This window comes from Penicillium longicatenatum (assembly GCF_028827895.1).
Source record: "Penicillium longicatenatum strain IBT 33135 chromosome Unknown contig_1_segment0_segment0, whole genome shotgun sequence".
NCBI lineage: Eukaryota > Fungi > Ascomycota > Eurotiomycetes > Eurotiales > Aspergillaceae > Penicillium > Penicillium longicatenatum.
Genome location: NW_026643119.1, coordinates 3,834,882 through 3,848,616, shown reverse-complemented (window position 1 = coordinate 3,848,616; position 13,735 = coordinate 3,834,882). Strand labels below are relative to the sequence as shown.

The following is a 13,735-nucleotide window of genomic DNA, read 5'->3' as shown; positions in this document are numbered from 1 at the left end:
GGCGACAAAGTGTCTGAAATAATATCTCCACTGATCTCTGCCATTCTCTCTTTCTTTCTATGTCCCGCTATGCTATACCTTTTTAAAGCATACTCCAAACCATACTTTGACCCCAACCCACTTCTTCGCCCGTGCGCCCAACACCTCTGACAAGTGCTCATCGACCGCTCTCTCCGAAACACCAGCGTCCTCGCCTTCGACCAAGTTTGTTACTTGGAACCCGACCTTTTTGGCTGCGTCTAGTACCTCTGGAATAGAGTGACAATAACTCGTAGGCCGGATCTTAACTCCAGTCTGCGGATCCGTGAATCCAGCTTGACTGATTGCCCCCATCTCCGCATGCATATTCGTCACAAGAAAATACGTCCCGATTTTCATAATCGCCGACGCATTCTCAAAGAACTCTTTCAAGGGCAGATGTTCCAACACAAGTGTAGAAATGACTCCATCCGCGCCTGACCCTTGTAAGGAAGCAGGCAGTAGCGCATCCGAAACCGGGTTTAGAAGATCGAAAACATCCAGCGAAACTTTTTCCTGCTCGCTCCCTGGTCCATTGTTGGCAGTGGCAGATTGGATCGCTGTTCTCGCAACTTCCAACATCCCCGGCGACGCATCGACTCCTACAACTTCAACTTGCGCTGCGAGGGCCGCCGGGGTTGTCTGTCGCGCAGATATAGCATTCAATAACTGGATGGTATTTCTGCCTGTTCCACATCCCAGGTCTACTATCTTCAGTTGCTGACCTGGTGTCTGTGCTTGGGATTGAGCATTCACAAGGTCTAGGAACCGGGGGAGCAGCGCACGCATCTCGATGGTATCGAGTTTTTGAAGAAAGTTTCCATCTGTATCGTAGACCTATTCAACTCATTAGACAACTTGTTAGACATATATCTGACTGAAGGGCTTTGGTAGGTGAAGACTTACCTCTGCCCATTTATCATATGCCTCTACAGTCCCCATATATTTGACGGGCTGATCATGTCCAGAGTTGACCTTCCCAGCTAGTATTTCTTGGATTGTCTTCGACATATTGCTATCTGTCCAAACCAACTTCCAGTCTTTGATGTTCTGTTAAACATTCTGGTCAATTACGTTGGGGAAGCGGATGTATATACTGCAAGCTCCACCCCGCACCTCGGCTCTACACTAGGCAGAGAATGGATCCCGATGTTGAGTCATTTCGAGTCACCACGTACCAGGATAACTCAATTACAGGATGACTCAATTGAAGTTTTTATCTAGTTCCAACCGAAGAAGGTTCAAGCACAGAGTCGATCAAAGTTCCTTACATTGCCAATCACCACCGAAGGGATGTTGGCGAAGCAACAAACCTAACCCTTGAAGATTAGTCTCCCTTGCAAGGCCGGGTACGAAAAATTCTCCTAGTAACGAACTTCCAAGGTTCCAATATGCAAGCCGCGTGGGCATAGCACCTACAGTTTCCGAAGCTCTATGGAATGCACAAGAGAATTCTGATTATTTGTTTCATCAAATTGGTGAAGTTCTATCTGGTAAATAGTCACAAAAAGAATTCGTACACGATCATGCCGCCATCATAGACAGATAAGGAAAACAAGACGCAAAGGTCTAGGGAATTAACAGAATTCCAGAAATGGAGAGGAATGAAAAGAGGACGAGACGAGAGAAGTAAAAAAGTATCGAAAGTCGGAAAAACACTGTGGCAACATCTGTCGAGTCAAATCAAATATCCAGGATTCAGGAAAACGTCAAGTCTTGTCCACATAACCACGCCGTACCGGACGGAACGTAAAGCTCGTGAAGAATCGATCAAAGCAGGCTGAAGAAAAAGAGGGCTTAAGAATAGAAGGCAAAAAAAGAAAGGGAAAATCGCAACATCAATGCGGCAGCTGGTGTTATCGCCAGCGGTTTAGTAAACCGTAGCTCCGAACGGAGCCGTCTCCTTCAGATCCTCCACCAAGTCCTCAACATTGTTCAAATAACGACCCAGCAAAGCCTGCTTTTCATCCGTCGTCCGTGTATCTCTCATCTTAGCTCCGCCCGCAGAGGTATGAGAGCTTTGCGACATCGGGCGATTCGAGATCTTACTCGGGCTGCGCTGCAGGCCGGGTGGGGGACTGAGGCTCGCGCCACGTCCTAAAATCGGGGTCTCGGGCATGAGATAGAAGTACAAGAACTCGACCAGCTTGAGCTTGACCTCGCGCGAGGTAGCGCGCTGTTTAAACAGGGATGTCACGGTGAGAAGACCATCTAGGTCTTCGAAGGTACGGGTGTTGGCTGGACAGTCCAGTAAGGCGGTGACGAGGGTGAGTAGGGTTGCTGACTGAATGGCCGGGCAGTTGATTGGGTCGAGTAGGTCTAGGAGGAGATTCATGTAGATTTCGCGGGCGAAAAGTGTGCGGGATGGTGGGTGAAGGAGAAGAGCGCCTTGAATTAGGTCTAAGGTGCACACGATGAGCATATCGTTTGTGCCATTGCTGCCGCGGCCGAGGAGGTGTTCTAGACAGGAAACTAGGCGCATAGCGACTGTTTTCATACATGGTTAGTTGTTGTTTTGATATTGAGGCTTGAATATGCATCACACCGACACATAGGATCAGAATCTGCACGGAAACTTTAAACGCACCATTGAATTGAAACCCATCTTGGATTTTGAAAAATTCGCGAAATGCCGGGTCATCTCGTAGTTCAGATAGGGCCTTTGGTACCGGTTGTGATTCCGTGGTCAAATAAGACCTTCTTCGGTCAGATGTGGATTTCGGCTTTGAGAGACAGATTTGGGCCAGTAGGCCCTCAACCTGACGCAAGCCCTTGCGGACTTTGCTTGGCTCGTACGAGGAGAGATAATCGAATGAGTGAGCCAGTAGGTTCTCCATGAGGGGGATAGATGATTTGTGGCAAAGAAAAATGAAGAGAGGAATTGAAAGAAAAGAGGCTCAGCTCTTAATAAAAACAAAAGGTCAGCTCAGCTGAGAACATCTAGAGATTTAGATTTGCAAGTGGTCCGTGTCTGGCCGATGAGGTCAGTCGGGCTGCGGCAGTAAATAAAGGGTGGTTGCCCCGGACGACCCACTATATATTGGTTTTTGATCTCCCATCGTCAGTTGAAGGTTATTTTCTGACACTCCAAAACCGGTTTTGAGATCTGGGGTTGACTATTCTTGTTTTGACCCTAACCTCCCTTCGTCTAGCCTCGACTTCGACTCTGATATCATCGATTAAAACTACATAAAAAAAGAAAAATTCCTCGTTGCCATAGCACGAGGGCCCAAGGTCCTTACAGAACAACAATATGTTGAGCTTAGTATTGTTTGACGCCAGGGTACCGACTGTAACTATTGTTCTCCCCACTTGCTGCACGGTGACTGGTAATGTGATATGTCGCCCGATCACACTTTGTGACCAGCGTCTTTGTCGTGGTGATAAGCACCCATGGATTTCTGTCGCAGCAACCGCCGGAGGTGGCCTGATTAGGCTTAGCGCCATCCATGCCACTTTCGCATTTGTAGATTCACTCGAGAGCTAAACTCTGACCAAAGTCAAAGAATGAAACTGTCAAAGAATATCTCGCGATATAAGAAGACGGGCGTGACATGAGTTGTATTTTCATCGGTGCCTAGTCAGGCTGATACTTTTCTGTTGAAATCACTCTCCCCTCCGCCCTCCCTCATTTTTACTGATTTAACCCCTCCGACCTTTCCCCTCACTACGTCAGTGACTCCAAATCCTCCGAGATGACCTCCAACATGAATTTCGAACCCCCATCCTCCATCCCACCACGGACCAGCTCTGCCAACGCTACAAACGGCCTGACAAGTCCGTCGAGCAAGTCGAAGCATCGCCGCAACAAGTCCAGCGTGGATGGCACCAAATACAAAGATGGCACATGGTCACCGAGGAACGAGGAGATCCTCATGGGTCCCTACGACTACCTCCAGGCGCACCCAGGCAAGGACGTCCGCCGTGCAATGATCGAAGCCTTCAACTCCTGGCTCCAGGTCCCACCAGACAGCCTAGCGATCATCACCCGCGTGGTAGCTATGCTACACACAGCTTCATTACTGTTCGTCCGGCCCCGACCCAAAACCCCAACCCGCACTGGCAACTGACCTCAAGATTTTAACTGACACATACCCCAGGATCGACGACGTCGAAGACAACTCAATCCTCCGCCGCGGCATCCCCGTCGCACACAACATCTTCGGCACAGCGCAGACCATCAACAGCGCAAACTACGTCTACTTCCTTGCGCTACAAGAGGTCCAAAAACTCAACAACCCGGCCGCGATCAATATCTTCGTGAACGAGCTCCTGAATCTTCACCGCGGTCAGGGAATGGACCTCTTCTGGCGTGATACGTTGAACTGCCCGACGGAGGACGAGTACCTTGAGATGGTGGGCAACAAGACGGGCGGACTATTCCGACTTGCGGTGAAGCTGATGCAAGCGGAGAGCGCAACGGGTAAGGACTGTGTCAGGCTTGTCAATGTCTTGGGCCTTATTTTCCAGATCTGTGATGATTATTTGAATCTTTGCAATACAACGTACACGCAAAACAAGGGCATGTGCGAAGATCTGACGGAGGGCAAATTCTCGTTTCCGATTATTCACAGTATTCGTTCGAATCCAGGGAGTCACCAGCTTATTAGTATTTTGAAGCAGAAGACCACTGACGAAGAGGTTAAGCGGTATGCCGTGCAGTACATGGAGAGTACGGGCAGCTTTGAGCATTGTCGCGTTGTTGTTAAGGGGTATCGGGAGCAGGCGTTGCGGTTGATTGATGAGATTGATGCTACTCCGAGTAAGAATGGTGCTGGTGATGGAAGTCTGGTGCGAGCGGTTCTGAATAAGATTGTGAATTCTACTCTAGACAGCACATGATCTACGGCTTGGTGAGTGGCTTTTGCTCTTTGGATCCCTCCCATTGGAGGATTTACGATGTCATGATACCTACAACAGAACTGTCATTTCCTCGATTTAGCATATGAAATGACATACTTGAATGGCTATTTGTATTCAAAGACATGACTTAGCTCCTATATTGAGGACTGTAGATACTTTGGTCCTTAAAACCGTTCTAGATGTCCTTAATACAGCGGAGATAGCCTGGGTGGGATATTCTAGAAGATCTTTACCCAGCCAAATTCATTGACTCGTCCTAATTTTTACCTATATACTACTCGCAACATTCGGGCTGTAATCTAAATGAGTGCACAATTTCGATAGAATGATAATAAGTCACACTGGAAGAAAAGGGAAAGTTAGACTATGAAGACCAATTCATTCTGGCAGTTGTTGATGTAAGGTTATATGGAAGGGCGGTGTGGATGCGAATATGCAGGGCTTCTCCACCTCATTCCCCTTCGAGTTTAGTTTCCACTCAAAGAGGAAACGGCCATACATCGTCCTCATACTACACCAAGTTGATCAATTCCCACTAAACTGTTTCTATCTTGGGACCTCCGACAATCTGAGGACCCTGTTAAATGGCTGTTATTTGCCCACTTCATCACTCACCATCTACTTGATAGCTGATACCGTCTCATTCCAGCTTCACCCTTTCATCCATACTTCTTCTGTCATCGTTTGAAACAACACGCCATACTTACCATGTCGACTGTTGAACTCGCTCCACCAGATGAGCAGAACGTCCGCTTTTATAACGGGCTGTCCGGGGTCAAGTTAGGTGGCCTATATCAGAATGGCTCGCTGACCCAGGCCAAATTTTTTGATCTGCTGTCGATCTTCTTGGTTACCGTACCCATTCGACCGGATGCACAACGAACACTTGTTGTTCAAAATAGATTAGGGGGAATTATCGAACCAACTTATCAGCAGCTTATTCCAGGAGAGTACAATATCTTTGCTGATGGCGAGCCTTGGCTTTCTGAAGAGGAACTCGAAAGAAAAGGCTTGGCGGGTCTGTTTTGGTCTGACCCTATCATTGTTGACACTGTGTTTGTGTCTGATGTGTAATTAGTCTAGTATTGCTGGGATTGCTAGGTGGAAAATTGTTAACCTGAAGGTTTGGTCTCCGCCCGACATCAGGCATTCAATATAGCGTTCCGTTTACCTTTTAGATGTTTGGAGATAATTAATAAGAAAATTGAATATTGATCTCCGCTTCAATTTGCGAAATTTCATCGAAGCAATCAGCGGCTTCAGCCAACTACAGCTTTTAGAAATACCATGTCAATCTTTCAAGTGACTTTGACTGAGGAGGGCCAATCCGAAATGAATTTCAAGCTGCCGACAACCCTTGCATTGTAATTTCCCATCAAAGGCGCCGCAAAATTGTGGGAGATCCAGGAAGAATTATCTATCCAGCTGTTGACAAGCTGAAGGTTTGCAAGTGGTTGAAGCAAGTTATCTAGAAAATGCCGGGTTTGACGCTCCTATCGTGTCTATGGTTCAATTTAACGACCAAAAATACGCTCACAAAATGATCGATCGTCCTTTATGAGTTAAAAGACGCAAAAGCTATCTCGGACGAGATCGATGCACTTACAGAGTTCCGTGGAGGGCTGAATATTGCGCAGCTAGTCGGCGTATTCATATCGGAAAATCTACATGGGACTTGTCCATCAATTGAGATGCCACCAGAGATCACGGAATTTCTTCTTGAATACTAAGCTGGGAGGTCGCTAGAGCGGGTCATTTGTGGGGGTGGCGTAAATGACTCACTAAAAATGCAATGGACTATAGGTGGGAGAGTATTGAAATCATTACACAGGAAGGGCTTTAGTCACCTTGATATCAAGTCTTTGAATGTCATTTTGGACGATCAGGGAAATGCTTTGCTCATCGATATCAGTGGGACCGGGTGTCACAATTGGGAATGGCTCTCACCGGAGATGAAGTTTTCATTGGACAAAACACCGAAGAAGTTCCTGCAGATGCAATGTTCGATAAACGAGTCGCTGCAGACTTTTGAACTTATGGGTAATCGCTGGTGGTCATTGCTAAGGAACTTGGCGCCGGTGTAGGTGAAAACCTGAGGACTATTGAGAATGACCTGACAGAGGCAGAAATTGAAACTCGAATCAAATCACCTTGAGCGCGCTTGCAATGCTGTCGAGCATGCTTTGTGCAAAGAACCTTCAAAGCTTTGATATTTTCGATATTTTCGATACCTAGATTAGCCGTGAAATTTGACATCGATGAAATAATCGTATGCACGGCCGCATGTTCGTTGGAAGCTCGGTCTGCTTAAAATTTATCATTACATCCTTCGTACTATATTTACTCAAACGCTTCAAGTTACATAACCACACAGCAAGCCTTCTCCAACTTCCGCATGATCTTCGGCAACACAGCATTGACAACCTGCTCAATCTCATCCGGCTGTTGTTGCTGTTGCTGCTGGTGCTGTTGCTGACCACCAGGGTAGCCGTGCTGCTGGTGCTGCTGGTGCTGGGGGTACTGTTGGTGTTGCGGGTACTCAGGCATGACAGCCTCACCACCAGTCAAGTTCACGTAGATACGACCAGCGTTCTCCTCAATCGAATGCTTCAAGCCCAACTCATCACAGACTTTTTCGACGCGTGGCTTGATCTTTTGGATATGGCCTGCAGAGTGGTGACCCTTACCCACGATACTAGAAGACGTGAGCATTTAGTTTCCCGTAACAAAATTCTCCGATCGCACCGCTCTTTCCCGACGAGAAACAGATAAATGCGATAAGAGCAACTGAGGATAGGGCAACATACACATGCAAATGAGTTTGACCATGCGCCTTCGCATATTTAATGCGCTCCTCCAAAATCTCCTCCGCCTCCTCAACAAACTGTCCATGCAAATCAATCGTATCGGCCGCTACACGTCCGCTGGCATTGTTCTCCCGGAAAATAAACTCAGACGCCTGTCTGTTATATTCCTCCATCTTGCGCCCATGCGCCTTTCCCTCCTCGGAGTACTGCTTAGCGCCAGCGCCATCACCGTTCGAGTACGCTTCCTGCGACTGAAGAAACCGTTAGCGATTTTTGCGACGATGTAACGCGCTGAGTATGTACCCTCTGGAAACAGGAACCGCGCTTCGAGGCTTCCTGGCGGGCCAGGTCGCGGAGTCGGTCGTACTCAGCCTCGGCGTCGCTGCTCTGGTCGTGGTTGAAGGCTGAATTGAGTTAGCTGGTGATTCTAGGTTGGGTCATTGGGGGTATTGGACGTACCCCGAGGGCCGAGGTGGGACATTTCGTGCGACATGGTGTCTTGAGTGTGGTGAATTGAACAGTGCTCGGTTTGGCAGGGGTCGCATCCAATTTAAAGTGGAGCCGCGAGGGACCCCGAAAAATCAAATCAGATCGATCCTTTCGATTTGCGATCGTTCGTTCCATGGTTTTGGGTTTGTGTATTGTTTGGTTATTTACTCGGTTAAAAAGCCCCTTTTAAAAATGGTGTGTTTGTGTTTGAATGAGTTCAACCAATTGCAATTTGTGTTTGCCATAGCATTTAGATTAGATACTGTATGTACTGTACCGTGATTTAATTTTTGTCGTCCGTCAGCCTCATACAATAGACATTGTAAACGATAAACGGGCAGCAATCAAAGCTGGAATCCGCGTACTGTGCCCGGGGTTCAATTGCTACAGAGTAGAATATTGACCGATCCAGAGCCATGGCCCTGGTGCGGCTGTAATAGTCTCGACGCTATTGCTTCGGTGGACCCATTGTTCGACATCCACTATGTAAGCGCCAGCGTCTTCAGACAAACCTAGACCTTGCAGCTCCAGGTATTGGGCCACGTGGAGTATTTAGAGCAGATAAAGATAAGAAGAACTCGAACAATTTTACTGTGATTGTAAGCAATACCGTTTGTCCATTTATGGTAAACGGTGAGCTGTACCAGCACTTCGGGCTTCAGTACATTGGTTGTGGAGTTTTGGGAATCAGGAACACCCGCCGGTTGAGCGGGTAAATGCGCCGTGGCGGTGGCTACGGGTTCGATGTTGGTGGAGCCCAAATTTGGGAATGTGATAGATACGGATGTTGTGATAGGCTTTGTGTTGTGAGCAGTTTGAAGGTTAGGGGATTGGGTGTTTTGCGAGTATACATAGGCGGAGACATGGAAACACCAAAATAGAGATGTACAAGAACCATTTTTTAGGTGTTCGGGAATGCGGAGATGATAACCTTGCAAGGCCGGTTCCTCTGTGACAAACATGTTTTAGGTATACGTACACGATACATCTACTAAGCCCGTAGAGGTGAAGCTTGGCGGATGATTTCCGTGGCAAGGCTGGGTGTAGTTATTGGTCATGTCGTAAAGCCTCCGTATTGGTGGTCAGTCTACGCGTAGGACCGGGAATGATTCTATTTCAACCTCAATGTTATTCTCCTTTTCACAAACTTCAAACCAAACAAGGTTATACAGGTCGTCTCATTTTCCAGGAACCCTAGTGGCATGCGCGGCAAAGAACGGCTAGAAGCACTAGCTAGTGAGTGGGTCAGGGAACAAATAGCGCGAGACCAAGGCGCGAAATAATTCCAGAAATTCCATCTCAGGGGCCACACATGTGGATTAAGCCCAGTTTTTCCTTCTTTTGCCATGTGGATGGGTTTTTGATTTTCCCGACGCTGACCCGCTGCAATTACTTCCTATGTCATCGACACCCTTTGCATTAGTTCGTTCACTAAGGTAGGGCACAATCTCCAGGGGCTATTATTAATCTGTCTGTATGGAAATACTCAATACTCGTGGGGGCGGTACGCTCTCCCCGGTCAGATCGACAGTGGACCTCCAAGGTAGAGTGTAGCGTAGTGCCATGGACATGCATCCCATGTATCACCCAAGTTTCAACGTCGTAACTGAGACTATTTTAGTGATGGGGCTGGAATTGCTTATGCAGCAATAACAAACAGTAAGAAAATCAAACTCGGCTTGCCCGTCTCGACCATGTGTCACAGTGAGATCCTAGGAGTGTTCCAGGCTGAGGAAAGCACAACGGTCAGCAGGAGGTATGGGTCTACTGTGTGCAGAAGATCGGCAACTCTCTACATAGAGGAAAGTACAGGAAAGTATATGAAAAATAGCCCCCTCCCGTATCATTGTACATAGTGTCATCCTAACTCCGGACATACAGTCATTGTCGGACAATATTAGTTTGAGTCCCCACCGAGGATCTGCGTTTGGGATTGGGGACTTGTGCTTCCCCCTTATATAGATATAAAGAGAGACAGAGAAAAGAAGAAAAAAAAAGAGAAGAAAAGAAGGACCTTGTCGAAGATCTCTTTGTCTGCAGAACTACCGTGCAGAACTGTACGATTTGGCCCCAAAGCGACCAAAACCTGAAGAGCGAAGAACAAATAGGGGGCAGAAAAGTTGATCCTGAAGTGATTGGATGGGGCTCGTGCTGGTGGAAGTGGGGCCTGGATCCGTCTGGGCCAATCATATCCTGCAGTTCATGGTCACCGTCTGGTCAATCTGTGGAAAAGCCGGGCGTCTGTGTATTAGTGTAAGTATCGTACCGTTCCCCTTTCTCTGCTGAAACTTCCAATTTCCCCTCCCCCCTTACCTTTAACCTCTCTTCCAGCTGGAATATCTTCACTCTTTCTTACACTCACTACCAGGGACCTTGGATTCCTTAAGGTGCGCATTACCTTCTCCCCCGGAGCTCCCCCTTTCGTGCAGCTCCAACACTCCTACGTGGTCAACTATTCTGTTTCACCCTTGCATTCACTCGACTGCATCCTGAAACGTCGGTCCTCGGCGACTTGTACCACCTCCTCGCTACCCGTCCCTCCTAAAACGCGATCCGAGAATAAGAAACAGCAGAGAAAAAGTTTGCTGACCCATCCGTCCCTTCAACAGTCCCTTGTGATTGAACAGCGGCCCCCTCGAGTCGATCGGCTCGTACATTTATCGCGATCGTTTTAAGCCAACACACCAAAAACAACCGCCAAAATGGGTTGCGGAATGAGCACTGAGGATAAGGAGGGGAAGGCCCGGAACGAGGAGATCGAGAACCAGCTCAAGCGCGACAAGATGATGCAACGGAACGAGATCAAGATGCTCCTTCTCGGTAGGATTCGACCCCAATGCCAGGTGATTCGACACAAGACTGACTAATAGGGGTATAGGTGCCGGAGAGTCGGGCAAGTCGACAATTCTGAAGCAGATGAAGCTCATTCACGAGGGCGGTTACTCGCGTGACGAACGGGAATCTTTCCGCGAGATCATCTACAGCAACACAGTCCAGTCGATGCGCGTTATTCTGGAGGCCATGGAATCCTTGGAGCTGCCTCTGGAGGATGCCCGGAATGAGTACCACGTCCAGACTATCTTCATGCAGCCCGCTCAGATCGAGGGTGACAGCATTCCCCCAGAGGTCGGCAACGCCATTGGTGCGCTTTGGCGCGACACTGGTGTTCAGGAGTGCTTCAAGCGCTCGCGTGAATACCAACTGAACGACTCGGCCAAATAGTGCGTCTTCGACCCAGGCACGAACACAATTGCGATTTGCTAACAGATTTTTAGCTACTTCGATGCCATTGACCGCATTGGCCAGCCCGATTACCTCCCTACCGACCAGGATGTCCTCCGCTCCCGTGTCAAGACCACCGGTATTACCGAGACCACTTTCATCATTGGCGATCTGACCTACCGCATGTTCGACGTGGGTGGTCAAAGATCAGAGCGAAAGAAGTGGATTCACTGCTTCGAGAACGTCACCACCATTCTTTTCCTGGTCGCCATTTCCGAATACGACCAGCTGCTATTTGAGGACGAGACCGTAAACCGTATGCAAGAAGCCCTGACCCTGTTCGACTCCATCTGCAACTCCCGGTGGTTCGTCAAGACCTCCATCATTCTCTTCCTCAACAAGATCGATCGCTTCAAGGAGAAGCTGCCCGTCAGCCCGATGAAGAACTACTTCCCCGACTACGAGGGTGGTGCCGACTACGCCGCCGCCTGCGACTACATTCTCAACCGCTTCGTGTCTTTGAACCAGGCCGAGCAGAAGCAGATCTACACCCACTTCACATGTGCCACTGACACCACTCAGATCCGATTCGTCATGGCCGCTGTCAACGGTAAGCTTTTATTTCCCATTGGATTTGCAATGATTTCAGACTAATTTCTTTCTCAGATATCATCATCCAAGAGAACCTGCGCCTCTGTGGTTTGATCTAATGAATTGCCATTCCTCGGGTGTCAAACTAGATCGCATGTGTTTTTTTTCTTTTGGCTTACCATCAGGTCTCCCGAGATATGATCCAAAAGCCCTCGTGTCCAAGAATTCGGCGTTAACATCTGTTCTTTATTTCCTTCTTGTGTGTCTTCTAATTGCGATCCTTGACACGATCTTTAGCCGTCTTTTCTCCTGCTCTCGAAGACGCGGAGCAGGACCTTTTTGACCCCTTTCTCCTTCTTTTTCACGTTTTCCTTTTCCCTGTCTTTGAACGCTGGATATCCTCCTTGGTTGCCCCCTCCCAATTTTTTTTTGTTTTATTCCATCTCGTGTTTTGTATGTAACCATACCGTCTCACCCCTTCATGTTCCTTGGTCTCGCGTCCGTTGGAAGCATCGCTTTCATCCGTGATGAACACGGGGAAATGACAGCGGATTCTCATGTCTCTTCTCATGTGTCATGCCAGGTCGGTCGTTGGGTTATCGTCGTTAGGAATTGAACGGGTTCCCGACCTTTATATTTCCATGTAGATCTTGAGAACATTTTGATTAAAGGTTAAAGATTAATGCAAGGAATTATATTCCGGGTATCTAAACAAACCATCTCCCATTAAAACAGGGTTCCTAAAACCTGAATTTCGGCAGAACGTAAACAATCAAAATAGCAATAACCCATAACCCGAAAATCCATGCATAGAGCATCATTCGACCCCACCACCCCTTCCCCTCAGACATCTTCCTCAACATCCCCATCCTCTTCCCCGCAGCTTCCATAGTCGCACTAGTCTTATCCATTCCCGTCACCGCCCGATCAAGCACAGACTTTTCGTTCTCCAACGTCATCTGGAACGACTGCGACGAAGCCTTAAGTTGACTAGCAAGAGAAACGAGTGAACTAGTCAGATCCTCCTGTTCGAGGCGGTGGGTGCTAAGCGCTTGCTCTTTTTCGTTTTTAGAGACACTGCTTCCGGATGCTTGTGCAGAGTCCATTGCCGGTGGTTTTTGATTTGTTCTATTTCGGAGGGTTGGTGGTGCCGTGGATGTAGGCGGTGCCGCTGTAGATGTTGCAGGTACTGAGGTGACGGGTTCGACTTTTTCTTCTTTAATGTGTATTTGGGGCTCTTGTGATTCGGTTTTTGTGACTGTTTCCGCGAGCGGTTTCGAGAATAATTCCTCCCATTCTGCGTCTACCTCGGTTTCGTTCTCGTTGGATCGGGTTTCCTCTTCGTCTAGTACGGCTTGCATGCGCTTCAGAAGCTGTCTGTCGCGCACAAGCTCTTCCTGTGCCTCATGTCGCCGGTCTAGGGATTTCAATTGGGGCAGAGATCGTTCAAGTTGTGAGAGGAGGTTGCGTGCGTATTCGACATTCTATCAAAGAATTAGATTCGGAAAAAGTCAGGATGGCAGAGTCAAGGTCGTATGCTATAATCAATACCACCGCCCTTCTGGGAAATAGTAGCTTACCTTGGCTACGCGCATGCGCTGAAACTCGGAGCCGCGTAGAGTGCGGAGCTCTGTGCCCGGTGATAGGAGATTGTGTTCGAGGCGGGTGAAGAGGCGGGCAGTGTTGAGGAGGGTGAGATCGGGGGAATCCCCGAGTGAAGGGAAGGCAGTCACAGCCATGTTGGG

General features: G+C 48.2%; 7 protein-coding genes across 7 annotated transcripts; 3 read left to right on the top strand and 4 right to left on the bottom strand.

Annotated features, from left to right (window-relative positions):
• Positions 1–72: 72 nt before the first annotated feature.
• Positions 73–1,029, bottom strand: N7484_002214 (class I SAM-dependent DNA methyltransferase; the record flags this gene model as incomplete). The annotated part of the gene is made up of 2 exons (XM_057112634.1): positions 73–855; positions 925–1,029. The coding sequence occupies 2 exons, from the start codon at positions 1,027–1,029 to the stop codon at positions 73–75; spliced, it is 888 nt and encodes a 295-aa protein (XP_056977371.1).
• Positions 1,030–1,888: 859 nt separating this feature from the next.
• Positions 1,889–2,855, bottom strand: N7484_002213 (cell division control protein 14; the record flags this gene model as incomplete). The annotated part of the gene is made up of 2 exons (XM_057112633.1): positions 1,889–2,505; positions 2,606–2,855. The coding sequence occupies 2 exons, from the start codon at positions 2,853–2,855 to the stop codon at positions 1,889–1,891; spliced, it is 867 nt and encodes a 288-aa protein (XP_056977370.1).
• Positions 2,856–3,713: 858 nt separating this feature from the next.
• N7484_002212 (FPP/GGPP synthase family protein) lies at positions 3,714–4,860 on the top strand (the record flags this gene model as incomplete). Its single annotated transcript, XM_057112632.1, has 2 exons — positions 3,714–4,042; positions 4,119–4,860. The coding sequence occupies 2 exons, from the start codon at positions 3,714–3,716 to the stop codon at positions 4,858–4,860; spliced, it is 1,071 nt and encodes a 356-aa protein (XP_056977369.1).
• A 729-nt stretch (positions 4,861–5,589) lies between these two features.
• Positions 5,590–5,955, top strand: N7484_002211 (uncharacterized protein; the record flags this gene model as incomplete). The annotated part of the gene is made up of 1 exon (XM_057112631.1): positions 5,590–5,955. The coding sequence occupies one exon, from the start codon at positions 5,590–5,592 to the stop codon at positions 5,953–5,955; it is 366 nt and encodes a 121-aa protein (XP_056977368.1).
• Positions 5,956–7,239: 1,284 nt separating this feature from the next.
• N7484_002210 (Smr domain-containing protein) lies at positions 7,240–8,181 on the bottom strand (the record flags this gene model as incomplete). Its single annotated transcript, XM_057112630.1, has 4 exons — positions 7,240–7,576; positions 7,689–7,939; positions 7,992–8,092; positions 8,148–8,181. The coding sequence occupies 4 exons, from the start codon at positions 8,179–8,181 to the stop codon at positions 7,240–7,242; spliced, it is 723 nt and encodes a 240-aa protein (XP_056977367.1).
• A 2,698-nt stretch (positions 8,182–10,879) lies between these two features.
• Positions 10,880–12,109, top strand: gpaA (guanine nucleotide-binding protein subunit alpha gpaA; the record flags this gene model as incomplete). The annotated part of the gene is made up of 4 exons (XM_057112629.1): positions 10,880–10,997; positions 11,056–11,398; positions 11,453–12,009; positions 12,066–12,109. 4 exons carry the CDS (start codon positions 10,880–10,882, stop codon positions 12,107–12,109), a joined length of 1,062 nt encoding a protein of 353 aa, XP_056977366.1.
• A 621-nt stretch (positions 12,110–12,730) lies between these two features.
• N7484_002208 (uncharacterized protein) lies at positions 12,731–13,729 on the bottom strand (the record flags this gene model as incomplete). The annotated part of the gene is made up of 2 exons (XM_057112628.1): positions 12,731–13,474; positions 13,571–13,729. The coding sequence occupies 2 exons, from the start codon at positions 13,727–13,729 to the stop codon at positions 12,731–12,733; spliced, it is 903 nt and encodes a 300-aa protein (XP_056977365.1).
• Between the last annotated feature and the right edge of the window lie 6 nt (positions 13,730–13,735).